Consider the following 27,583-nt stretch of genomic DNA (forward strand, 5'->3'; position numbering starts at 1 on the left):
TATCATAATGTAAAAATGATTTTCAATTTTTTTGCATTTTTAAAAAGCTGACAATATACCACTTAATTATATATTCATTATAGTATTTATAAGATTACTATATATTATTAGTTATATACATTATGTGATTCACCCTGTAATAAATATTATAAGATGTATTATAAGATATTATAAGAGTATGTTATGATTTGAAATACTGGCTTTTTTAAAGCTATGTTAAAATTTCATGATGAATGGACCAATAGAAACGCTCCAAAATGGCTTAGAATAAAATCCTGTCACTTAAACTTCCTTTCCAAGTTTTTCCTTCTCCTGTAAAGTTACCATTTTAGAGATATGAGGTTTTTCCCCGACAACGACAATGTCATAATAATGAATCTTATTATAATATAAGACGATATGGTTGAATCTTATTCCTAAAAAAATCTCATGGTGAAAAATATTAGATATTTTTCTGACATTTAAGATGCCAAGAGGTCATTTTCTGCAGTGTGGTTTGAGTACGTGTATATGTATATATTTGCACCCACAGCGGACAATATGAGTGTGTTCTAGTGTCGGAGGGTGAGCAGTATAATGCAGGTTTAGGGTTTAGACCCGGTTTTAGTCGTGTGTTACGCGAGGCAGGGCGACCCCGGGCCTGCTCTCTATGCAGCGGAGCGGATAGGGCACATTAGGGTGAGGGCTCGAAGGGCAGTGGAGCTCTCGAGCCTTCAAAATCCGCCGCTTCTTCATCTCCCTCCTCAGCACCACTCCTTCCATCCTTCTCTTTCTCCTCCCCTGCTGGGGGAACAGAGCAGCCGCCTCTAGCCATTGTCCAGTCATGGGTTTTGTAAACGAGGGGACTTGAGATTTAGGCCATTTTTGGTGCCTAAGCCCGCAGTAACCCTCCGTTTCCAAGCGTGGGCGCCGAACCCGGCCTCCGCCCGCCCCCAGGTCCGGCCAGAAGGTTCTGACTGGCGGGCCTCGGGCCTCCGGAGGCATCCGGAAGCAGCCTTTTTCTGAAAAAGGCTCTGGCCCGGTGATGCTCAGGCTGGTTCTGTCCGTAAACGAATCCATGCGATCTTCGTACGCCAAATCGGCCGGAGCCGAGCACTGCTGCAGTGGCCAGCCGCCGCGAGATTTCCCGCCGTTCTCTCCTCCGCCGTCCTGACAAACTAACTCGCTCTGCGAAGTTTCCTCTTCTTCCTCCTCCTCCTCTTCCGGCTCCGCCTCCTCCTCCACGGGCTCCTCCCCCGGCTCCTCCCCTTCCTCCTCCGGCTCCTCTGACGGCGGAGGTGCCCGCGGGTCCCTGAGGAACACCACGATGACCGTGATGTTGTCGCTGGAGCCGGCGTCGCGGGCCGAAGCCACCAGCTTGTGGGCCACCATGGTGGTGTCGCCGTTGTTCTCCTGCAGATGGTCGCTGACCACTCGCGCCGCCTCGTCCGGGTTCACCGTGTCGTAGAAGCCGTCGCAGGCCAGGATCAGGTAGTCCTCGGTGCCATCCAAGGGAAACGTGATGTGGTCAGCGTCGCCGCAGATGTAAGGCTTATGCTCCGAGTCTCCTGCACAAACACGGAAAACAGACGGTTCAGAATTAACGATTGACTTTGGTGGAAGCAAAATTTGAAGACTCCGCCCACAAAAGTGTTCTGTTGTAGCTACTGTCACAAGGTCGGACGAACTTTATAGAACACTGATAAAATCCCATTCTGAGAAACTGTAGAACAGACTCAGTTATTCAGTTTCTACAGTTTCTCATTAGGCTGAATGAATAACCGACTCTAAATGTAGGTATTGTGATATAAACTGAGTCTGTTCTACAGTTTCTCATTAGGCTGAATGAATAACTGACTCTAAATGTAGGTATTGTGATATAAACTGAGTCTGTTCTACAGTTTCTCATTAGGCTGAATGAATAACCGACTCTAAATGTAGGTATTGTGATATAAACTGAGTCTGTTCTACAGTTTCTCATTAGGCTGAATGAATAACCGACTCTAAATGTAGGTATTGTGATATAAACTGAGTCTGTTCTACAGTTTCTCATTAGGCTGAATGAATAACTGACTCTAAATGTAGGTATTGTGATATAAACTGAGTCTGTTCTACAGTTTCTCATTAGGCTGAATGAGATTTGTACCAGTGTTCTGTAAAGCTCGTCCAGCCTAGCAACAGTAGCTACGAAAGAACACATTTGTGGGCGGAGCCTGGAGAGGGCAATTTAAATTTGGCCGTATCATCCAGACATACAGAACCCAAACTCTAGAAACATGCCTACCTTTTCTCATTGCTGGCTGAAACTAAAACTAAATTTAACAGTCACAGTCATGTTTTTACTATTCAATACAGCAAATATAGATGCAGTATGAAACCTATTCAGATTGTTTACAATCTTTTAAACCAAAGAAGTACAGCGTAGTTCTACAGGCAGTATCAGTGCATTATAGTCATTTTACTTCCCTTTCACATTAGACTCTAAGGCCCAGTCCCATTTCACCCCTCGCCCCGACAACTCAGCCCTTAGCCCTCTGTTTTGCGTGTTCTTGTCTAGGGGTAGGGTGTCCTGATTCTTGTTAAGATAGAGGGGGAGGGTGAAGTGTTGGGGCTACATGACCCTCCAAACGGAGGTTTTTCAGAGACTCCAAACAGAGAGTTATGAGAAAAAAAGAAAAACCAGCAAGATGGAGAACAAGAGACCAAAGAAACCCACAAATGTGAGAATTTTCTGTTAAAAATTATGATAACCACTGTTTTATCTTAGTTTAATGTAATTTCGGTGTATTTTGGTCCTTTTCTTCATAACAAGCATTAAAAATCACTAGTAGTGCTGATGTCTCAGTAGCTAGCTTGCTAAATTACCCGTTCCACCTTAAATAGTCCAGCAGTTCTGACGCCTGAAAGGCCAGAATGTAATTGCTGCTCCATTTAAGGTGGAACGGGAACATTTTAGCGAGAATCTGGTGAATATCTGACTTCAGCTTCGTATCACTGAAGAATTAGGGGTGGGTGATAATAAATAATTGCCCCCCTCTTTGAAGTCATATAATGCCCTAAATGTAACTAAAGCCCAGCAGTGAGGAGCTGAACTTTACCCTCCTCTGCTGTCACTGCAGACTGGCAGGGTCGCCTACAGAGCAGCGCTGGTAGCTGTTAATGAAGTGATGCTCTTTTTATTTGAGGGTCCCATTTCAGAGGGAAGAGTTCAACCACTACCCTGTAACTCAGTTCCAAGGGGCAACACTCGAAAACAAGGGGTAGGGGTAAAAGTAAGAAATGGGACTGGGCCTAAATCACCTAAGTCTGCTCGCCTCTAACATGCAGGAGAGCTACTGTGCACTGTAACGAAGCTGCCTGGCGAATTCGTGATTTGGGAAACAGCCCAGCAATCCGAGCCCAGCGCTTTAAGAGAATTAGAGGTTAATCTGATTGAGCTGTCTTTGTATTTGTGGATTGATTATCTACCGGCCATCAGGCCGCGGTGACTCATGAGGAATTTGCCTGTAGGAGGCACAGGAGGTAATAAATAAACAAACAAGCACATAAATAAATCTACCCAGAGGCCTGTGCTGTTTATCAAGCCGTCCCGTGACAAATTTGACAAGTGAGTCTATTTCAGACCAGGAAAGTCCTGAACTCCTTCTGCAGGTATTTTTATGTGTTTTAAAGTATTTTTCCCTCTGCTTTCAGAAGTGTTTACTCTCCTGTGGAGTGCTCTGCTGGTTGTTTTTGAAGCGCTGTAGTGGATAAAAGTCCTTAAAAAGCTCCACTTGTGGATGTAGTGCAGGTTCCAGGCGGTCAGAGAACACAGACTGTTACAGGCTTTTCTGCTGCTGGTCTGATTGGATCTGAACCAGAACAGAGGGGCTCCCTGCTGACATCTGAGCTTCTGTTCAGGCCCAATCTCTCTCTCTCTCTCTCTATCGTTCTTTTTTCTCTCTCTATACTTTCTCTCTCTGTCCATCCTTTTCTTTCTTCTCTCTCTGTCTGCTCTCTCTCTCTCTCTCTCTCTCTCTCCCCCTCCACTTTGTCTCTCTGTCTCTCTCTCTCTCTCTCTCTCTCTTTTTCTCTCTCTGTTTCTCTCTCACTGTATCTCTCTCTCTCTCTCTCTCTGAGGGCAGATTTTAATCAGATAAAGGAGACAAACACAAAAATGAGAGCCCAGCGTGCTGCAGGGAAGGCAGTGCAGTGTTATTAAACATCCTGTGTGTGTACAGTTATAACCTCTGCAGTGTGATGTGTGTTGTGTTTTTTTACCTATAGCTCTCGACACGGACAAGCTGCCGTTCACTCTCCACGTCCCGAACCAAATCACGCAGCCGCCCAACGCCTCGATCCGCTGCTTCTCATCCTACACGAACAAAACACAACATTCCATACGTCACGGCTACAAATATCAGTCAGCAAAACAACCAAACTGCCCTGGACAGACTGTACCCTCAATCACTGTACCCCAACCCCTAATCACTGTACCCCTAATCACTATATCCCCCAACCACTGTACCCCCAATCACTGTACCCCAACCTCAATCACTATATCCCCCCAATCACTGTACTTCTCATCACTGTACCCCCAATCACTGTACCCCAACCCCTAATCACTGTACCTTAATCACTGTACCCCTGATCACTGTACCCCAACCCCTGATCACTGTACCCCTAATCACTATATCCCCCAATCACTATATCCCAACCCCTAATCACTATATCCCCCAAACACTATATCCCAACCCCTAATCACTATATCCCCCAAACACTATATCCCAACCCCTAATCACTATATCCCCCAAACACTTTATCCCAACCCCTAATCACTGTACCCATAATCACTTTATCCCAACCCCTAATCACTGTACCCATAATCACTTTATCCCAACCCCTAATCACTATATCCCCCAATCACTATATCCCAACCCCTAATCACTATATCCCCCAATCACTATATCCCAACCCCTAATCACTATATCCCCCAATCACTATATCCCAACCCCTAATCACTATATCCCCCAAACACTATATCCCAACCCCTAATCACTATATCCCCCAATCACTTTATCCCAACCCCTAATTACTAATTACCTCTCTGTCCGGTTTGTGGGGCTTCATCAGCTCCACAGGTTGTCCTTTCTTCACCAGCATGGCCTGCGAGTCTCCGAGCCAGGCTACATACAATGTCCGGCCGCGCAGGAAGGTCACGACCCCAGTGGTCCCGCAGCGCAGGTTCTGTCTCACACACACGTATGATGTACAATGAAGTGGACAAATACATGAACATACAACACAACAAGGTGAATAAATGTGGGGCATTCGGGTTCTTTCACAGCGCAGGACTTTTCCTTAAAAAAAGCTTTAAGAAATAAGATTAAAGTGGATTCCTATGTAGAGAGAGTGAGAGAGACAGAAAGAGACCAGGAGAGGGAGAGGGAGAGAGGGAGGGAGAAAGAGAGAGACAGAGAGAGAGAGACTGACCTCTCTTGATGCTTTCTGTACGAAGCGCTCGTCGGTCAGTTTGAAGGCGCGGCACAGCGCCTCTCCCGGGTCCTGACTGAACATCTCCTGCCTCACCAGGTTGACGTGCAGGTGATTGGCAGCGAAAGTGGCCGCATCCACTCCACCGTGACCATCAAACACGGCGAAAAACGCCTGCTCCTCCTGATCCTACACCCCAACACAAACACAACACACTCAGCGGAACAGCACAGAGCTGGGCGATATGGCAAAAATATCATATCATGATACTTCGAGAAGTTTTCACCATACACGATATTTACAATATTTATCTTTTCAGATTGATCTAATCAGAGAAAAAAGAACCTACGTTTTAAAAAATACTAGGGGTGGGAATCTTTAGGCACCTCACGATTCGATTCGATTCAGAGGCTGCGATGCGATTACAAAACGATTATCGATGCATCTCGATACATCTTTTTTCTCTATACAGAATTTCTATCTTCCTACTGTCTGAGGACTTGGTAGTTTTAAAGCAAAGTATTTGTAATGATCCATAATGTAAATGCATTATGGATCATTACAAATACTTTGCTTTAAATATCTAAAATATCTTTTATTAATAAATCAAATGGAAGTGATGTGGTATTTTCGAGACTGGACGCTGAATCTCGGCTCCAAAGTGTGCAGCATAGCGCGAAAGTCCTGGTTCTCAACGACTGAGAACAGACAGCAGACAGTAGGTAACACAGCCGCGAGGTCAGGCCTCGCCAGTAACGAACGAAAAAACAGAGATTAAGACGAACATTTGAAGGACTTATTCGCATTTATAAGCAGCGCGGTTGGTTAAATCTGCTGAGAGACTGTCTTTCTCTAAAAAGTTGCGAAAATGAACTCACTTCTCTTTCGAATTTTCCCATTCCACCTTAAATGGTGCAGCAGTTACATTTGGTGCCTCAGTCAGAATTTAAGGTGGAATGGGAAAATTAGAACTAGAAGCTGGCGAATAAGAAGCGACTTCAGCCTCGTAAAACAGTCAAACGCTGAGAGGCATTTTATGAGAAACTGCTCTGCTTTTGAGGAAACGTTTCCTGGTGGAGATGGGAGGAAAGCGGCTAAAGCTGAAGCTTAAGGCAGAGCAGAGTAAATCTGTGCTCTTGCTTATATTTTTAGCCTAAACTAGGACATTAATACATACTGGACATTAAATGTTGTGGCTCCCAAGCTGGTTTGATTTGTGTTGAAAGGTCAAAATGGCTCTTCTTATCATTTGTGTTGTGACTCCTGATCTAACCTGGCTTTAATGCAGAGGGAACCGGTCAGATTTCTCACTCACCCAGTTGTGTTTTTGTTATGTGCCGCCACAGACTGTCCGGGCGCTTCACTTACCCACTTTCAGTTCTGCCTTTTGCGTTCTGTCAACATTACGTTATAAATTAAATATTTAGAAAACCGATTTTGACATTTATGAATCGATTTAGAATCGTTCACGTCCGCATCACAATGCATCTAAGAATCGATTTTTTCCCCACCCCTAAAAAATACTATCAAAAACTGTGAACAAAGTGATTTTTATTCAGTATTTGGCACTAAATCAGTTAAACTGGACTAATTTTGCTCTCCTTATAATGAAACATGCAGTTGGTCAGTTTATACAAGCACTTTCTATTTTATTGAGACATAATTTATTACAATAATGATGTATCTTATCATACTGCACAGCCCTAAAACAGCCTGGGATGTTCTTAAACATAATCCTAAAGTTTGCTTTACTGCTTTATTTTGCTTCTGATTCCACTTTAATGTCACCTATGATGTTTTAACAGCTTTTAATTCAAAAAATCTTAGAATTTCTTCCTTCTTTCTTTAAAAGTAGTTCTGTTAAAGAGTCCATATTCTACATTTTTCTCATATTTTATTTATTTTATTATTTAAAGTCCATTTATGACACTGACATTGATTATTCGCACCCAGAACAGTCTTAAAGGGTTCTTTAGTAAAGACAACAGTTCTATATAAAATGATAAAATGAACACTCAAAGAACCATTTGGATGCTCAAAGGGCTCTTCGAAGGGTGAAATGGTTCTTCAGATTGATGGAGAATGTGTTGTATATGGCTCTACACAGAATCTTTTTGAAAAGGGTTCTACATAGCACCAAAAAGTGTTCTTCACAAAAACAAGGAATTCAAAACAAGCCACGTTTGTAGCTTAGTTTCCACTGTATGGACCATATGGGCTGCTAAGTGACTGGAATATATGAAATATTTAATAATGCATACATACTACTTCAAACTCCTTTGTTTAAAAAAGTGAAGAAATTTAAGGAATATAGGTTTTCGGTGATCTATGCTCTTTAATTTTTGTTCATTTTTAACTGATCTGTATTTTTTCTTCTCGCTGCATTTCAGTTTGTGCATAGAAACACTGAGTGTGTTTACATGCACTTAATCCGATAACTGGAGAAAGTCAGATTTTGTCAGTAATCCGATCAACACGTTTACATGCACTTGAGTAATCAGATAATGGGGAAACTCCAGGTCTAAATGAGTCTGACAGTAATCAGATTTCTGCTTTATAACCAGCCAATAAACTCACAGAAGACGTGACGTAAACGTAACGTAAAACTCTAACGTAAAACTTCATGCTTCATCGTGCCACTTTACCTGAAAATATGAACATACATCATCTAGAAGATGAATATTTATATCCTCTATTTCGTATTTGGTTTCAGCGCCACTCCAATAGTGTTTTGCTGTGTCTCGCAGTGACGCTGCTTGCTTATCACCGATACCACCGTCTGATCTCGTGCATGCTCAGACTGAGAAATCCGAAAGAAATCAGAGTAAGAGTTTACATGCACTGAGAAATCTGATTACTGAGCTAAAATCCAGCCTCTTTATCAGATTTCTTCATCAGATTTCTAGATCGGAGTGTGCTGTTTACAAGACGATTTTAATAATCGGATAACTGCAGAAATCTGATTATGATAAGGTTATTGCGTGCATGTAAACACACAACGTTTGCTTAAAAAGGGCTTGAAAAATAAAGGTTTGTATTTGAAAACCACTCCAGGACGCCGAGCATTGTAATAAAGCAATAATAGTGTCTAATGAAAGTATTAGACGAGCCTTAAAGACCTGCAGTAATGCATCTTCACCTCTTATTATGTTCTTTAATCTTGTAAAACACGAGCAGCGAACCCGAGGCCTCTCCTCTGCAGACGTCTCCCATTCTCTGATTAGAACACGCAGCTGAATTAAATGTTGGTACGATTTATGAATATGCAAATTAAAAGCGTTTGTGTTCTCTCTCGTCGAACGGTTTTAATTATCGGCAGCTTAAGAGTCATTTACTGGCTTACACAGCTGGTGAAACGGGATGAGTTCCTCACTGGTGAGAATAATCACTTCATTACTGAAGGATCCCTCAGCTGTCATTAACGTGTGAAAAGGAGGGAGAATAAAGAGCAACTTTCCCTGAGTGGATGTACAGGTCCACTACTAAAGAGCCCATGTTCTAGATTTTTATCTTTTTCCCACTATCAACATTTCTGTTCAGCTTTAAGCTGAGTGGGTGTGGCTAAAGTACTTTAGATTGCATGGGCGTGGCTAAACTGCTGTAGGCTGAATGGTGGAGCTAAACTGCTGTAGCTGAATGGTGGAGCTAAACTGCTGTAGCTGAATGGTGGGGCTAAACTGCTGTAGACTGAATGGTGGGGCTAAACTGCTGTAGCTGAATGGTGAAGCTAAACTGCTGTAGCTGAATGGTGGGGCTAAACTGCTGTAGACTGAATGGTGGGGCTAAACAGCTGTAGCTGAATGGTGGGGCTAAACTGCTGTAGCTGAATGGTGGAGCTAAACTGCTGTAGCTGAATGGTGGGGCTAAACTGCTGTAGCTGAATGGTTGGGGCTAAAGTGCTGTAGGTTGAATGGGTTGGGCTAAAGTGCTGTAGGCTAAATGGGTGGGACTAATTTTCAGCGTTGTTCACGGGAGCAGGCAGGAAACCAGCCCACTGCAGGCGGGAGCGGGACAAAGCACGCATAAAGAGAAATCATGCAAGTTACTGAACAGCCTAAATAAAGTAGAACGATCAATAAATCACGCATAAACAATATGAAATGATAACAGTACAGACAGTTAAAATGAATGAAGTCGTTCTAAAGAGCTGTGAAGCAGCCGAGCCTGTGATCACGCAAATTCTCGTAGCTTACAGAGACGGTGGAGCCTTCTGTCCGACGGCCACAGCTGCCCATCAAAACACCAGAAATGGCCGCTCTGTGGTTTAATTCCTGCTCTGTGTTTAAATGGTGAATGAACAGCGTTTGGTGAAGTTACTCACAGTGAGCCTGATGACCACGACTGCTGTGTTTTCAGCAGAGAATCATGTGTTTGCGAATAAACTGTGTCAGATACTGGATGTCAGTTCGCTTTGATGGAGCGGGACAAAACCTCTTGGTTGCGGGCGGGAGCGGGACCAATGATTTCGATTTTCTGTGGGACCGGATCAAATCTTGTGGGAGCGGGACTGAAAAAAACAGTCCTGTGCAGATCTTTACTTGGAACCTTGACAGAGGTGATCCCAAAAATAGTACCAGGTGCCAGATTTGCCTAATGGAGAACCAAAAAAGTTGAGTCGAGTCGGTACCACCAGCTTTTCTCCCTGTCTGATGGTAGTGTACTGTGGTCAGTGAGAGTGGTCACTTTATCTGCTTTTGCCTGAGAGCGAGTGCTGCTGTTGTTTAGCCGACAGCACCAGGAAAAACCATTCATTTATCAACAGCCTCCAGCCAGCGCTGACGTACATACCACCACTCTGGGCTCCATAAAGAACTGGGCCAGTGCTTTATTGATTAAATACAATGCTATTAAAGGCCATCACTCCCTGCAGAACTGCCCTCAGCAGTAGATCCAGATAGTGAGAGTACTCGGTTAATTCATCGGCTATTCCTAAAGGAAATTTAAAAGGACGCAGTAAGTGTGACTGGTTTGCATGTCTTGCCATCATGTGATCCAAAATGAATTATTACATATTAACCCTTAAGACTTGCACTTATAATAACAGAAGCATGTTGTGATTTTATATTAATAAATTCTCACGTTTTTCTTTTTATTTATTCTGTGTAAAAGAAACCAGTGTGCATGTAAAATAAGTACATCCACTTCTGTACTGGACTGCTATGTGCAAAGATTGTTAGTATTATTGTTATTTTTTCTTATTATTGGTCTGATAAATGACAGTGATAATGGTTTTGTTATTTAACCACAATAATTTTTTTCAGGCTTTTAAACTGCAACACCTAAAATTTACACGTTTTCCTACCTGACGTGAGTTTGATTGTAGACACCAAAGAAACTGATGAAAAATAACACTTCTGGTGAAATCTGCGATCAGATTTGACTTTGATCAATAAGGGCCATTGTGTGTGTGTGTGTGTGTGTGTGTGTGTGTGTGTGTGTGGTACCTGAAGGTTAAAGAGTGTGTTAAAGTCCGGGATGACCACGTGTCTGTCCTCCATCTTTCTGCGCATGTTTTTGATGGCATGGATGGACGTCTCATAGTACGGCTGGACGCGGCGGCGAGTCGGAATGCCTTTCAGCCACAAACAGCACGTTTCACAGAGCTTATTAAACACCAGCCGGGCCAGCTTCACCGCCTCGATCTCTGCAAGGCAAGACAGGTTTATTTATAGAGCACCTTTCATACACTGCGGTCACTCGAAGTGCTTTACAAATGAGAAAATACACATAATTCACAATAAAACTTAAAGTACAAAAAGTAACGTAAAATAAAGGAGAATGGAAATGAAAATATGACTAAAACATGATTAAAACAAAATTTTAAAAGAAGAAATTAATCATTGAATATTTTTTTGCAGGGCAAAACACAGAAACATAAGAAATAAATTTAAAAAATGTAAACTTATTGAGAGATAGATAAAAAGAACGCAACCTCTGCAGCAAACTATTTACATTTTTTTTCTGCAAATATTCATGCACAGATATTTTATACTTTAATTACTTAAAATGATAACGAAGGAAAAAATAGTAATTGTGACGTGCAAAAGGACCCCCTTTAGCAGACATCACAGCCACTCCTCCTCTCAGCCACTTCTAGTTCTGTAATATTCTTGGCCGTCTTGCACAGCATGTTTAAGATCCACCCACAATGATTCAAGATTTAAGATACTGTATTGTCGTACTTGAGTACTTGAAATTGGGCAACAATAAACAAAAAAACACTGCATAAACAAAAAAAATTAAACTAGGAATAAAACAAAAATATAGCTAATACAAAATATACAATGCAAGACATTAAAGGAAAGACTATATAATTTAAAATGACAAAAAAGTAAAATAAAAATAAAACTATAAAATAATTTTGATCAATCAATAGATAGATAGATTGATATATTGATAGGTAGATAGATAGATAGACAGATCGATAGATAGACAGATAAACAGATTGATCAATCAATAGATAGATAGATAGATAAACAGATTGATCAATCAATAGATAGATACATAGATAGATAGATAGAGATAGACTGATCGATCAATAGATAGATAGATAGATAGAGATAAGAGGAGAGAAAGAGAGAAAGAAAAAGAAACAGAGTCAGAGAGAGACAGTGAGAGAGGTTGTAGATGTTTCTCCTGCTGCAGTCTCCGGAGGCTCAAACTGACATTCTCTATTCTTTTCTCTTCTCTTCTTCTGCTCTCTGCGTCTTTTACATCTCCCTTAGAGACTAAAACACACTCACTCACTCACTCACCTGTGTCTCTACACTGCCCTGCACTCGCACAGCCCTCAGGTAACCTCTCACACTCGAAACTCCCAGAACTGCTTAACTTACAGATCAGCTTCATCCTCACAGTACTGATATAAACTGAGTCTGTTCTACAGTTTCTCATTAGGCTGAATGAATAACTGACTCTAAATGTAGGTATTGTGATATAAACTGAGTCTGTTCTACAGTTTCTCATTAGGCTGAATGAATAACTGACTCTAAATGTAGGTATTGTGATATAAACTGAGTCTGTTCTACAGTTTCTCATTAGGCTGAATGAATAACTGACTCTAAATGTAGGTATTGTGATATAAACTGAGTCTGTTCTACAGTTTCTCATTAGGCTGAATGAATAACTGACTCTAAATGTAGGTATTGTGATATAAACTGAGTCTGTTCTACAGTTTCTCATTAGGTTGAATGAATAACTGACTCTAAATGTAGGTATTGTGATATAAACTGAGTCTGTTCTACAGTTTCTCATTAGGTTGAATAAATAACTGACTCTAAATGTAGGTATTGTGATATAAACTGAGTCTGTTCTACAGTTTCTCATTAGGCTGAATGAATAACTGACTCTAAATGTAGGTATTGTGATATAAACTGAGTCTGTTCTACAGTTTCTCATTAGGTTGAATAAATAACTGACTCTAAATGTAGGTATCGTGATATAAACTGAGTCTGTTCTACAGTTTCTCATTAGGTTGAATGAATAACTGACTCTAAATGTAGGTATTGTGATATAAACTGAGATTGGTTCTCTGTTCCGCTCCTGGGCGAGCAGTCCTGAGGACAAAGCTCTAGTGTGAAAATTCCTTCAGTTTCTGATCAGGTCAGAACATCAGAGCTGCTTCTTGTTTATTGTTTATGTGGTCAGTGAGCTCCTCCTTTAAAGCCTGCTGGTCTCTGAGGGCACAATCTAAATTTAATCTGCCGTCTCAGAGCCGCTGCTGCCCCGAGACACACGTCTGTCTGCCCTCCTTCATCTCTCTGTCCCTCCATCACTCCCTCTCTCCATCCCTCCATCACTCCCTCTCGCCATACCTCCATCGCTCTCTCTCTCCGTCTCTCCTTCACTCCCTCTCCACATCCCTCCTTCACTCCCTCTCCACATCCCTCCATCACTCTCTCGCCATACCTCCATCGCTCTCTCTCTCCATCTCTCCTTCACTCCCTCTCCACATCCCTCCTTCACTCCCTCTCCACATCCCTCCATCACTCTCTCTCTGTCTCTCCATCACTCCCTCTCTCCATCCCTCCCTCTCTGTCCCTCCATCACTCCCTCTCTCCATCCCAACACTGAATCCCTCTATCACTCCATCCCTCCAATTCCATCCCTATATCACTTCATCCCTCCATTTCTCCTTCTCTCCATCTCTGCATATCTTCACCTTCTCCATCTCTCAGCCCCTCAGTAGAAACCCCCTCGAAAAGCATCAGGAAGAACCACTGAGAGGAACCGAGACTCAAAAGAAGAACCTGTCGTCCTCTGAGCTGCAGTTAGGATACAATTCTAGAAGCTAAAGCTAAAGCTAAAGCCAGAAGTCTGTGATGACGATAATATCAGTTAACATTAATCCGGCCCTCACAGATAATCTGCTTATCGCTGCTGCCGTATCAAAACACTGTAACTCTATTTTTAATACATATTATCTGAGGTTGTATTTTAAAAATCAAACAGTAAAAACTGACTTAACTAAACAATAACAAACCAAGTATGGCCTTTCAAAAAATACCAAAATACTTTACTGGGAAACAGTAAGTTTAATTATTTAATGGAGAAATGTTCACTTTATAAACAGTTTTTCTTTATGCGATTACCACTGCTAATATAATGCTCACTTTCACTTGCGTTCCTATGGAATTTGCACTGTTATGTTAGCACCAAGTTAATTGTGGTATTATCCTTGTAATTCGACCATCATCAAAAATGTGGTGGATTTATCGAGTTGTCATGAATTTGAGGATTAATTTGGGTCAAATTAAGGTTGTTTTTAGTGGTTATCATCGTCTTCAGGTCTCTAAAATGAAAAAAGAGAAAAACATGGAGCCGTTTTCTATTACCTGATTTTATTACATTACTGTGACGTCGACTGGAACAAGAGTACTTTTACTGAAGGAGGTCTGTGTTCAGCCTGTTATAGAAGGTGGAATTATTACTAAAGCCGGGGTTACACTGCACGACTTTTACCCCGATTTTATCCCCGATTCTCAGTCTGGCTGAGTCTGAGCTGGTCGGCTCTAGTCTGCAGATGTTTGGGTCAGTCGGAGTCAACAGTTGGAGAGAGTCGAGTCATGTTTGAGGGGCGCTGACTAAGATTTACTGCCTCCCGATCGCATTTCAGACCAGTTGGAGTTTATCAAACCTGTCTGATCTTTTCGACCCGACTCTGAGTGAAATCTAGCGTAAACTGATCAGCGACTCAATCTGAACAGATTCCTGCAACAGCCAATGAAAACTGAGAGAAAAAACTTCTTCACCAAAGAAAAATGGTGAAAAGTCTCTCACGTGTGGAGCGAGGCTTTTTAATGAATTGAATTTAAAGCACGAGCACAATCGAGTTCATGTACATTTAAAACTCTAAAATTATCAAAACTGATCACATTTTAAATCCATGATCCTCAGTTAAACATGTTTACCTGCTGCTTCTTTACTGTGTAGCGCAAACGGCAGAGAAAACAGCAGCAGCTCCACGTTTGTTTATTTGGGTCTCCTAGTAACCGGAGAACACGTGAGTTTGCGACAGTTTGCGTGAGTTTGCGAGAGTTCAGTGAGCTCCATTCGGTTCAGCAACAGCTTTAAAGTTGAGCAGTGTGTGATTTCTAATCGTTCAGTGTGGATCCAAAAAAATCTGCAGAACCCAGTCTGACAGTGTGAGACGCCCAGTCTGTTATAATCTGTCAGGACTTTAAAAGTCGTGTAGTGAAGTCAAGGCTTTAGCAGACTCTACAGACACTGCAGTTTCATACTGGATTAAAATCACAGATCTCCTTGATAATCACTCAAATTACAGCAATGGAATAAAGTAATCCAGCTCTAATAGGGCATAAGACACAATCAAATACATAGTCATTTTTTATTCTATTAACATATATATTATTTGTTTGTTGAATGCATTTCGGTCATAAATTAGCGTATTTCTTCCTTATCACCAAAAAACGTTTATCCACCTCAAGCGAGTGTACAGATTTTTACGCAAACGTTGGAACTTTTATTCAATACTTTGTTGCACATTAAATATTGTTCACATATAAAAATGTGTGGACGGAAACATAGCTAGTAACGCACAAGTGATTAGAGAGGTAGTAGCTCCCCCTTGTGGCCTGCAATTTGAATGATGATGATAATGCTTGTGTTTACTCATGTATTTGAGATTACTGAGTAACTGATACCGGGATCTATTTACAAAATACTGCAATACTGAATTGTATCATGCCGCCCAGCACTGTGAGCTCATAGGATGTCAGTGTTTATGCTGTCGCCAATCTGCTGAACTCTCTCTCAATACAAACACGAATGAACCAGAGGAGTCGATCTGCAGCAAAGACAGCAAAGAGAAGCAAATCTGATGGGACGTGACATTAAACACTCAGAAATAACAAACCTTTACGCTCGAGCACCTGTAACGCAGATGGAGGACGAGCAGAAATCTAAAGCCCGAAGCCAGACGTTAACTCTCTCTTCTAATTCATCTGAAAGCCGTCTGGAGCATTCACAATCGTTCCCTCTTTCAATTCCTTTGCCATTTCTATTCGAATATAGAAAGTTAAGAAAGCAATTCAGGCCAGCGTGAAGTTAGTAAGTGACCTGAATTCGCAGTCGAATAGGAGAGGGTTTAAAATGTGCAGGATGGCCTACATTCGCCGCTAACGCTAGGCTGATCTCTGCATGTCTGCAAAACTTCAGAACAGATTCTCTCCTCGTTTGAGCCTTTCTAGGACTTTAAATCATCATCTTCGTCTTTTGGGGTCACGAGTGTCATCTGAAATGAACAGCGATGTCAAACAATTTCAGACAGCAGCGGTGCATTCAAAGGCACTCTGATGCACATAAAGATGCTACTGCAACAAAACAAGAGCAGGAGAAAACCTGCTTTAATGAAGATGGTGAACTTTTAGTTTATGTAATACAAATAAAACCAGTCAGAAGGTTTTCAGTGTGTGAGTAGGTGATATGAATAAAATGGCATCAGCGTGAACTTTGTGGAAGTTTCATAAGGAAAAAAACTGCTAAACGTTACAACTGAATAACTTAAGCCGGGGTTACACTACACAACTTTTACCCCGATTTTAGCCCCGATTCTCAGTCTGGCTGAGTCTGAGCTGGTCGGCTCTAGTCTGCAGATGTTTGGGTCAGTTGGAGTCGACAGTTGGAGAGAGTTAAGTGGTGTTTGAGCGGCGCAGACTCAGATTTACTGCCTCCCGATCGCGTTTCAGACCAGTTGGAGTTTATTAAACATTTGATTTTTTTTCGACCCGACTCTGAGAGTAATCTAGTGTAAACTGATCAGCGACTCAATCTGAACAGATTCCTGCAACAACCAATGAAAACTGAGAGCGGAAGAAGGAAATATAGCAAGTAAACAAAGAAACATGGCGAAAAGTCTCTCACGTGTGGAGCGAAGCTTTTTAATGAGCTGAGTTTAAGGCACGACTGAGTTTATGTACATTTAAAACTCTAAAAAAAACAATGGATCACATTTTAAATCCATGATCCTCAGTTAAACGTTTACCTGGTGCTTCTTTACTGTTTCAGCACAAACGGCAGAGAAAACAGCAGCAGCAGCTCCACATTTGTTTATTTGCGTCTCCTAGTAACAGGAGAACATGAGAGTTCAGTGAGCTCCGTTCAGTTCAGCTTAAAAGTTAAGTAGTGTGTGATCTCTAATCGTTCAGTGTGGATCCCTAATATTTCAGTTGCCCAAACCCAGTCTGACAGTGTGAGACACCCAGTCTTTATAATCTGTAGTGAACTCAAAGCTTCAGTGGCAAACTGAGTACCAGAGCTAGGCCTTCATTTCGTTCTGTGAACGAACCCACCTTTACAACAATGCTACTGTCTGCTAGCGCCCATATAGGATTTATAATAGTACGTTAGCGTTAAGCTAATGCTGGTACATATGAATTTTTTTGGCTGTTCTAAATTAAACACTAAAGCTGGTAAAAGTCATTAACACATATCTGAGCTTGTATGTATGAGTTTTACAGTGACTCTTTCAGACGCTGCTGTTTTCCATTTCTAACAACCACCCGAAACCTGCTTAGACTTCGGCTCATATTTACAGCCAGTCATGTATCTAGAACCTCCAGAAGAACTAGAGTGACATTTTTCTCACATAATTGGTCCAACTGCAATGTGTAATCTAACATGTAAGGCCTTCAGTCCTGCTCCTGAAGTCCTAACCAATGGGAGAGCTCGCTTGGCTGTATCTACCCAGATACCACAGAGAGAACAATCCTAATCCTAATTTTCTGTTGGGCGTTTCAAGATTTTAACCCTTTCATTTCCAACCAAAACCTAACAATGAAATAAAAGCATTACTACAATATGTGCAGAGTTTAAATCAACAAGCGTGATGATACTATTAAGTAAAAATAGACTAAAAATGTATTTTTTAGTTCCCAATCCTTTCCCTAAAGGCCTAAATGGTGATTTAAATATAATAACTGAATGTGATTTTGTGTTCGGGATGTACAAATAGGTTTATGTAATGGTCTACAGTGTTGCTTAAAGGAAACGTTTGGCAAAAAAATTGAATTTATCCAGTTTTCCCCCTCTTACCCCAAATGTAGCTCATCAGCCAAGACTTTTTTGGTGTCTGGAGTTTAAGTGCTTAAGTTTTAGCACTGTGTTTTATGTTATCAATAAAAAATGGACAAAGGCACAAACTTCAGAACAGCTGCTGCTGCTGTTTTTAGTCATGCTAATGTACTTTAGTCCATGTTTATAGATATCAGTGAGTCATACAGAGTCATAAACCACAAGTCTATCAGAGACACTGAACACCTCCACACAGTTTAAGGCGAATGAGTGATAATTACTTGCTAGCTACATTAGCCTCGTAGCTCCAGGGTTTAAAATTGGTGTAAGGTTGCAAATCAGGCAAATTTAGCGTTTGGCCAAACCATCACTTTAACCATTGTTTACCTGGCTCACCACACACCTGCTCCAGGTAATCAATGTTTATGACTGTTTGGTCCAAGCTCAGCTTTGATGAAGCAAAGACATGGACCATGCGGGCTCTCCGAATTGGGAATCTGGCTTAGACAGTGGATTAGCACGAGGAAGAGTCGCGTAATCTACTCACGAGGAAACGTTTCTGTGCCGTCCTCAACGTTTTTGTTGAGGTAATACATGGAGAGGTCACTCTGCAGGATGCTGTCAGCCGTCCCTCGAGCCAGAGCGGCGGCCAGCGTGAACGGGCAGTTACTGAAAAAGAGAAATGCAGATACAAACAGAGAGTTATATGTTTGTGCAGACAGCACAGACATTTTAGGAGGCATCTCAGGTGATCTGGGGAGAGAAAGAAGCACTACACTGTTAAAATAATAACAAAAAAAAATTAGACAATGCACCGGAACTAAATGGCCAGCACTCTTTCCGCACAGTCAGCAGATAATTCTGAAAATCATGGCCTATATACACCGGTCAGGCATAACATTATGACCACCTCCTTGTTTCTATTGTCCATTTTATCAGCTCCACTTACTATATAGGTGCACTTTGTAGTTCTACAGTTACAGACTGTAGTCCATCTGTTTCTCTGCATACTTTGTTAGCCCCCTTTTACCCTGTTCTTCAGTGGTCAGGACCCCCATGGACCCTAACAGAGCAGGTACTATTCTCAGCACTGCAGTAACACTGACGTGGTGGTGGTGTGTTAGAGTGTGTTGTGCTGGTACGAGTGGATCAGACACAGCAGTTTCTGATGGCATCTAAGTATGGATATCTATGGTTCTGACCACCTTCCCCCACCAACCATCTGTGGGCCAGTGGTTACAGAGAAAGAAAAGAAGCCTGGTGTCTAGTTCAAGCAAATAGCCAGTTTAAAAAAAACTAAAACTATTTTTTTTTTTATTTATAATTATTATAAGTATTCAATGGCAAAATGTTAAGTAGAAATTAAATAAAAACACTGCTGGCCCACAGATTTGCTGAGATTTTTAATATGGCCCTTTAGTGGTTGAGCTTGACACCCCTAATCTAATGGTATTGTGTGTTTTCCTGATGGGTTCATATCACAGTTTAATGGACTCTAATGGTTGAACAGGAGTTCCGGGACTGATTCTAAATGCATTTGATAGTTTCCTAATTGGATCTAAAGCTGTCCTACAGAAAGCTAGTGGTCTCTAATGTAACCTAATTCCTATTAGAAAGCAAAACCATCAGGTTTTAATCCTAATGGTCTTTTTTTCAGCGGAGTCTTTGTTGTAGTGAACTTCAGTGAACTGTATGGAGCATTTAACAGGTCCTACGGCACTGTAGGTTGGTTTTTAACCGTGCTTTATGATCCTCTCGCTGCTGTACAGGCCTGGACACTCAGGAGAGGCTCTCTCAGTGCTCACCTCATCCACACTCAGCACAGCTCTCCGCTTAGATAAGTGCTGGGTACTTGTGGCTTTGCTGAAAATAGCCGCGATTACAGTACATATTATGAAATCAGGGCCTGACACTCCACTTTCAGCTTCAGCAGGATCTTTACAGTGTTACATAAGAACTGATAGCCATGTTGGCAACCAGCGTTTCCGCCGTGCAGACAGGGGATCCCTGCAGAACGGAGAACAGCGTTCCGTGCTGAGGGACAGGACTGAGGGTCCACATTTACAGCCAGACTAAAAAAACAGAATAGTGTTAATTAATGAAGACGTTTTAACCCTTTAAACTCTACAGGCCTCACACATTAGCTTCACAGCAGATACTGAACAATTCATAACTAATACACTTCAACTCATAGTTGTTACTGAATAATTCATAACTAATAGAAAATACTTTTGTGGCACATATTGAATAATTTGTACTAGATACTAAATAATTCATAACTAAAACAAAATAATCCATAGTAGATATTGAATAATTCATAAACAATACAAAATAATTCACAGCACATACTGAATAATTCATTACTGATACAAAATAATTCATAGTAGATACTGAATTATTCATAACTAATGCAAAATAATTAATAGTGGACACTAAACAATTCATAAATAATACAAAATAATTCACAGCAGATACTGAATAATTCATTACTTATACAAAATATTTCATAGTAGATACTGAATAATTCATAAATAATATGAAAAAATTCACAGCAGATACTGAATCATTCTTTGCTGATACAAAATAATTCATAGTAGACACTGAATTATTCATAACTAATGCAAAATAATTCATAGTAGATACTGAACAATTCACATTAGAATAATAATAAGTCTTGACATTAATAACTGAGTAATAAGCTGCCACTTAAGAGGTTAAACCTTCAAAGGTATATTCCACCATTGTTTATCCTAATCTCTATCTGCTGTATCTGTAGCATATAGTCAATAATAAACAAAAGTTTATCAATTACACACATGCTCTAATGAAGCTGCTGCCATATGAATAAATATCACAAATAAATGACTTTGGGTGCGAAAGGCCTTCACATCAAAAGGCCACTGAACTGTGAAGTACATTCATGTGTAAAAATCTACGAATTTTCATCAAAATAAACACTGAGAAATAAAGGTGGGCGATATGGTCAAAATCTAACACTGCAATATTTCCAAATATTTTCACGATACACGATATGTCCTGATATTTTTTTTAGACTTCTGATCAGTTGGAACAGACAAAAAAGAACCAGTAGAGCTTTTAAGCTTTTAAAACATTTTAAAAATACTATCAAAAACTGTGAACACAGTGATTTTCACTCAATATTTGGCACTAAACTGACTAATTTTCTCTCTTTATAATGAAACATGCAGTTGGTCAGTTTCTACAAGCACTGACGATAAACACCATATGATCAGAAGAGCATATTGTATTGTATTATGACATAATTTATCACAATAACAACATATATTGTCATTTTGCGCAGCCCTACTGAAAAACCATGTTATCAACAGAGCAGTGTGGAAGGTTTTTGGATCTGCTTTAAAGGGTTAACATGAAAGTAAATAAGAAATGACCGAATGCCAGACGTGCCAAGGCAGGACGATGGGGCTGAGGTGCGACTTCCCTCATTAAAGACAGGCCGATCTAAGAAACGGGAAAAGTTATTATTTATCCTCTGCAACCAAAATGTCCCGAACCCAGCGTGTTCTGTGTCAACGTGCCACCACCATCACGGCTCCGTCTGCGAGCGCTCGGCTCGGCCTGCCAACATTCTGCTGAATTAATAACGTCAGCTGTCCACATTTTACACAGCATGGTGAAAACCCGCTAATAATCTAGCCCTCTAATCTCTCACAGAACGGACACGCGAAGGACGAGCGCTCCTCTGATTTACTCCGTGTAGGCCGTAAAAGCCACGTTTCATAGCCATGTTTCATTACAACGGAAAAGCTAAAGATCAGACTGAACAATATACTGAACACGGACTCGGCAACCCAAATGTTAAGAGGAACCCTTTTGTCCCATTTCAGCAAAAAATCAAACCACCTTGTGAGCCACAACAATGTATGTCCATTTCGCTGGTGTAACAGTTGAACATCTTAGCTGTAAATACGTCTCAAAATGTGCTAATATCCTAGTATAGACTAAAAACTAATAATATAATATACAACAGTTAGTTCCGGCCACGCAAGCTGATTGGTTGAGAAGCGTTCTAACTGCTGTTATTTCACCATAACATCACGTTTTCTCACAAACACTGTATCACTTCGCTGAGACTCTGTTGCTAAGCAACGACTTTGACAGCTGTAGGAGACGCTCAAGCCATTTGAACGTTTTTACTTCGTACTTTGAAACAAACAGAAAATGGACACTTTTAAGATCACATTTGACCGACAGCCGATTTGGTCAGACTCTGAAGATGAGACCACACTAAATTCCCAAACTGTCATCACCACTGAGCAGCTTTTCAGTCGGCAGCTGTGACAGAAGAACAGCTAAACAACCTGGAATCAGCCAGAAATGAACCCAACACCATTCGCCAAACTAAATGGGCTGTAAGATGCTTTACAGACTGGCTGGAACAAAACAACTTTAATAGTGATCTGGCAAAAACTGACAAAACTGAGCTGAACTTGATATTGCAGCAGTTTCATGGCTCAGTCTGATTTGGTCAGACTCTGAAGATCAGACTACACGTTTGGCGAATTGTGTTGGGTTCATTTCTGGCTGATTCCAGGTTGTTTAGCTGTCCTTCTGTCACAGCTGCCGACTGAAAAGCTGCTCAGTGGTGATGACAGTTTGGGAATTTACTGTAAGGAGCTGGAGAACGAACTGCCGGCTGTGCAGTGAGTGGGCGGAGCTCGTTACTCTGACGTAGCAACAAGCTGCTCGTTAAGGAACTATAATTTGGTGAAGGAACTGCGAACATTAAAACATATTAAACGCCGCGTTCACGGCCCAGTTTATTAATTTATCACTTTATTTAACTGTTGTATAAAAGCAATAGAACACTCGAGGAGTGTGTTATCACCAATAACATCACGGCTGTGATGATCTACGATGACCAAATCACAGCTGTGATGTTATTTCGCGATAACACACATGACCTCTCGGGTTCTACTGCTTAAATATGGTATAATATGTGGTTCAGATAATGTGTGTGTAATATAACATAATATAATATAAATGAAAACACAGACTTACTTTGCTCTGCTTTAAGCTTTAGATCAGCTATAGCTGCTTTTCTCGCATCTCCGGCAGGAAACTTTTAAACAAAAGTAGAATAGTTTCTTGTAAAATGTCCCTCAACATTTGACTTTTTAGTGTTTGTCAGTTTCTCATTGCGATTAAACGTATCAGGAAACCAGCTGGAGTGATTATAAACACAAATGAGTCCATTCCTCCCTAAATTATTGATGTTCGTCTTAAATCTCTCTCTTTGCCGTTTCGTTAGCTACTAGCTAGGTGAGACTGTTGTCTGTGTTGCTATGGTGACCAGCAGTCTGTGCTGATCTTCAGGGTTAAAGGGTGAATCAGCAGTTCTACATTAACTCCAGAGTTTAAGACCATTTATTGTTAAACTGTGTTGAACGATCAGCAGAGCTTTATTTTACTGTAAAGGAGGATTATTTTATTTTTACCTACTAATCTGATTCTGCTGTGGAGCCACAACAGGGCAGTAAAAGAGCCGCATGTGGCTCCAGCATATTCAACATATTGGGACCTTGGAAAAGGCACATTTTGAATATTATGTTTTTCCTTTATGCCAAAAGCAGCAAATAAACAGAATCTGCGCAGTAAAAAGTGCAGAAAAACATCCTGTTTAAGTGTGTTCCCTGTAGACCCTGTAGAGGATGGCGCTGCGACGAAAACGAAGCTGAACGAGGAAGATGAATATAACGAAGCACACAAAAACCATGATAGTGAGAAAAGCAGGTGAACATGGTAATAAACTCAAACTCCCATGATGCACCGTGTCTCCTGCTGCTCTGTGCTCGACATGGGGTCGCATGACGTGACATCATTAGTCTCCGTTCAGGTGACCCGCTCTCGTCTCGGCCCCTGCACCCGTAGCAACATGAAGCTGACAACTGATGCTCTGCCGTAACTATGGCGACGCTGCTGTGATGCTGGGTTGCCGTGGGGATGGACTGGGTGGTGGGAGGAATGCAGCAGCTATCGCCCCCATACAGGCCAGAACGGACCACCAGAATTATAATTTTGTAATTAGAATTTTGAGCAGCTACACACACACACACACACACACACACACACACACACACAGAGCCACACAAACACAAAATGTACATAGGTTTGTTTTTATACGCACACACATTCATAAGTACATATGCAATCATGATGATGACAAATGTTACTAATAATAACACTAATAAAAATAATATGTCTGATATGTAATGGTAAGCTCTAATAAGTGTTGCATATATTTAAATATCTACATGCACCAATAACAATAATAAGCCCCTAATATATTTTTATATATATGTAATAATCTGCATAACATTTATGCAATTTTACTTACTTATTTTTGTACTGTACATTATAGTTTATGGTTGTTTTAGTATATTTTATTATATATTTAATACTTCTTCTATTTATGCATCTGTACAAAAAGTATACAACAATACTTCTGCTCGTTTCGCTATTTATGTTCTTTGTGCTGCTGTAATAGACGACTTTCCCTCCAGGATTAATAGTGATCTGTCTATGTAATAATTTTCATAACGTTTGTCCTGAAAATATCCAAAAAAAACCACTGACACACACACACACACACACACACACGCACACACACACACAATGTAGGAAGCTAGAACAGCAGCTGTGTGATCTGGAAAGTGGAGCGTTGGGTCTCAAGGACGGCTCAATGACAGGCTGCTCTAGATACGGAGAACCACAGAGACTCAGAGGGAATAAAAACTATTCACATCCACCTGAACAGTAACCAGCTCGATATAAACATATTAATCAACCTGCTTCTGTACGTCACACAGTTACAGTCCGCATGTCAGTAACTGAGCTAAAGAAAACTGAGCGGCAACAAAAAGCACAAAACGTCTGGTGGAACAAGAACTGCTATAAAATTGATCATAAGCAGCTTATGACACTGCATAAGAGCTCTGAGCTACATACGATCCTCCTCTTCAGACTCCAGGAGTCATTTATTAGTGTCAGGAGGTAAAGGAGAGAACACGCTCTGTTAGATGCAGACGTGAAGATGAAAGAGAGAGAGAGAGAGAGAGAGAGAGAGAGAGAGAGAGAGGGAGAGAGAGTAAAGTGGGGGAGGACGAGGTGATGCCCTGAAGGAGAAAGAGAAGAAGAAAGAGAAAAAGAAAGAGAGAGAGATGGAAAGAGCGTGCGCTGATTACTGGTGCATTCTGGGATCCTCCTCCGCGTTTCCATTCATAGAAATCACCCTCTCACTCGCACGCTCGTCACTACCTGGGGGTGGGGAGGGGCTGTGGGAGGGGGTGGGGGGCTGCTGAGGTGGGGAATCCTAATAGGTCGAGGCACTTCAGCACATTAGAGCTGAGCCAATAGGAACTGTCCGCTTAGTGAGAAACAACGGGCGAGTCAGACGCATGCAAAGGAATGAAGATTAGAGAGAGAGAGAGAGAGAGTGAGAGAGAGCGAGAGAGAGAGAGCGAGTGAGAGAGAGTGTCTGCACACACATACAGTTTGTATGTATTTTATTTATTTATTTAAAAAGAACAATACAGACCATGACCATGAACAGGTGTAATATATACAGGACAAACGAGTGAATAGGGGAAATGAGAGACAGAGAGAGAGAGAGACCGAGATAGAGATAGTAGAGAAAAAGGGAAATATAGAGGAGACAAATAAAGAAAAGCAGAGAGAAAGAGAGGAGAAGACAGAAGCTAGAGAAAAGGCATATGAGAGAGAAGATAGAGAGCAATAGAGAGAGAGAGAAAGAGAATGAGAGAGGATATAGAAAAAGAGAGCGAAGACAGAAAAAGAAAGAAGATAGAGAAAGAGAGAAAAAGACAGCAAGAGAGAACAGAAAAAGAGGATATAGAAAAAAGAGAGAAGACAGAGAAAAAGAGAGGCAGAAGATAGAGAAAGAGAGAAAGAGAAGAGAGAAGAGAGGAGACCAGAAAAAGAGAAGAGAGAAAAAGACGAGAGAGAAGAGAGGAGAAGATAGAAAAAAGACAAAGGAGAATAGAGAAAGGAGAACAGGGCGAGAGACAGAAAGAGAGAGAGAGAGAGAGAGATGAGGGGAGATGAAAAGAGAGAGAAAAGAGAGGAAAAGGCAAACAGAAAAAAGAACAGAAAAATGGAGAAAAGAGAAAAAGAAAGAGGCAGAAAGACAAAGGAAAAAGAGAGACAGAAAGAGAGAGAGAGAGATAGAGAGGGAGAGAGAGAGAAAGAGAGAGAGGGCGAGAGAGACAGAGAGAGAGAGAGAGAGAGAGAGAGAGAGGGTGTGTTGGGGAGCCTCTCTCTGACGTCACTGTGAGGGAGGCTCGGCCGGCGGAGGCGCTGCTGCAGTGAGGGGAGACACAGAGCCGCTACATTAACTTTCAGCTGTCCTTGACTGCGAGATCTCCGCCTCTCTCAGCGCTGCGAGAACGCGAGCGTGAGAACATGAGCGCGTGTCCTCTGTGCGTGCGGCTCTTCCCCTGAGAGCTTCACGCTCCAGTTAAAAGCAGCTGCACCTCTGCGCAGGACCCATCATATTACACAACGCTGCGCTGCGGCGCGCGGCTGCGCGTGTGCAGGGTCGCCGGACGGCGCCGCTGAAATTTTAAGCAGCGCACAAGTGATGCACACAGTGACATCACTCAGAATGATCTATCGGCCCTTCTCTGAATAATGTACATCACAGTGTGTCACAACGTCACGAGGGACAACACGCAGATACAACTGACACATCAAACAGCGGGAGTTACTTAAAAAACGTCTCCATTTTAATGGATGAATCATACATCATGTTTTTATTGCGCCTTCCAGGTAACATCAGTCACACGGCAGGTGGGCTGTTTTTACCGAGTAATAATAACAACATACAAAATGAAACTTTTTTATTATTTTTATTTTATAAATATTTACATTCAGTTTTTTTTGGCTAAAGCAGAAAACCCCAATGGTCATTTCAGATTTCAGAGTTAAACAAAGGCATTTAATGGACACGTTTCTTTTAAGTGCAATATTTAATATTCTTTGAAATAAAACAAGCAAGTAAACAGCCCATTAATGGTGAATATTAAACATCAAAGATCAGAGCTCAGAAAATCAAAAGGCTGAATTAGAAATATAATTGGGGGGGGGGTCTTTCATTTTTGGCCTAACTTTAATAGTGGATTTGTGTATTTGAGTATTTAGGTGTTTGAATAATTAGGTAGTTGGGTACTGGAGTAATTGGGTGTATGAGTAATTATGTATGTTTTAGGGTGTTATTAGTATTAGTATTAGGTTGTTTAGGTATTTGAGTACACAAGTATTTGAGTATATAGATATTGGGAATTTGAGTATTTGGGTATTTGAGTATTTGGGTATATAGGTATGTGGGTATTTGAGTATTTGAGTATATGGATGTGTGGGTATTTGAGTAGATAGGTATTTGAATATATGGTATTTGGCTAATTTTAGAATTCAGATTTGAGTATTTGGGTGTTTGGGTATTTGGCTGTTTAGTTATTTGTGTATTTGGGCATTTGGGTATATGTGTACTTGAGTATATGGATATTTGATTATTTGACTATATAGGTATTTGGGTATTTGA

The 27,583-nt window shown here is 41.1% G+C and overlaps 1 protein-coding gene across 1 annotated transcript in view; it reads right to left on the minus strand.

Annotated features, from left to right (window-relative positions):
• Positions 1-408: 408 nt before the first annotated feature.
• The window catches only part of ppm1e (protein phosphatase, Mg2+/Mn2+ dependent, 1E), a 77,947-nt gene continuing 50,772 nt past the window's right edge, over positions 409-27,583 (minus strand). Inside the window, exons 2-7 of the mRNA XM_036595103.1 lie at positions 18,530-18,651; positions 10,896-11,095; positions 5,452-5,640; positions 5,062-5,205; positions 4,240-4,333; positions 409-1,547 (exon numbers count right to left, since the gene is read on the minus strand). Of these exons, the coding sequence (XP_036450996.1) occupies positions 604-1,547; positions 4,240-4,333; positions 5,062-5,205; positions 5,452-5,640; positions 10,896-11,095; positions 18,530-18,651 (1,693 nt within the window). The 3' untranslated portion in view covers positions 409-603. The remainder of the gene's footprint in view (positions 1,548-4,239; positions 4,334-5,061; positions 5,206-5,451; positions 5,641-10,895; positions 11,096-18,529; positions 18,652-27,583) is intronic.

The sequence above is a fragment of the Colossoma macropomum genome, unplaced genomic scaffold (assembly GCF_904425465.1).
Source record: "Colossoma macropomum unplaced genomic scaffold, Colossoma_macropomum, whole genome shotgun sequence".
NCBI classification, from domain to species: domain Eukaryota; kingdom Metazoa; phylum Chordata; class Actinopteri; order Characiformes; family Serrasalmidae; genus Colossoma; species Colossoma macropomum.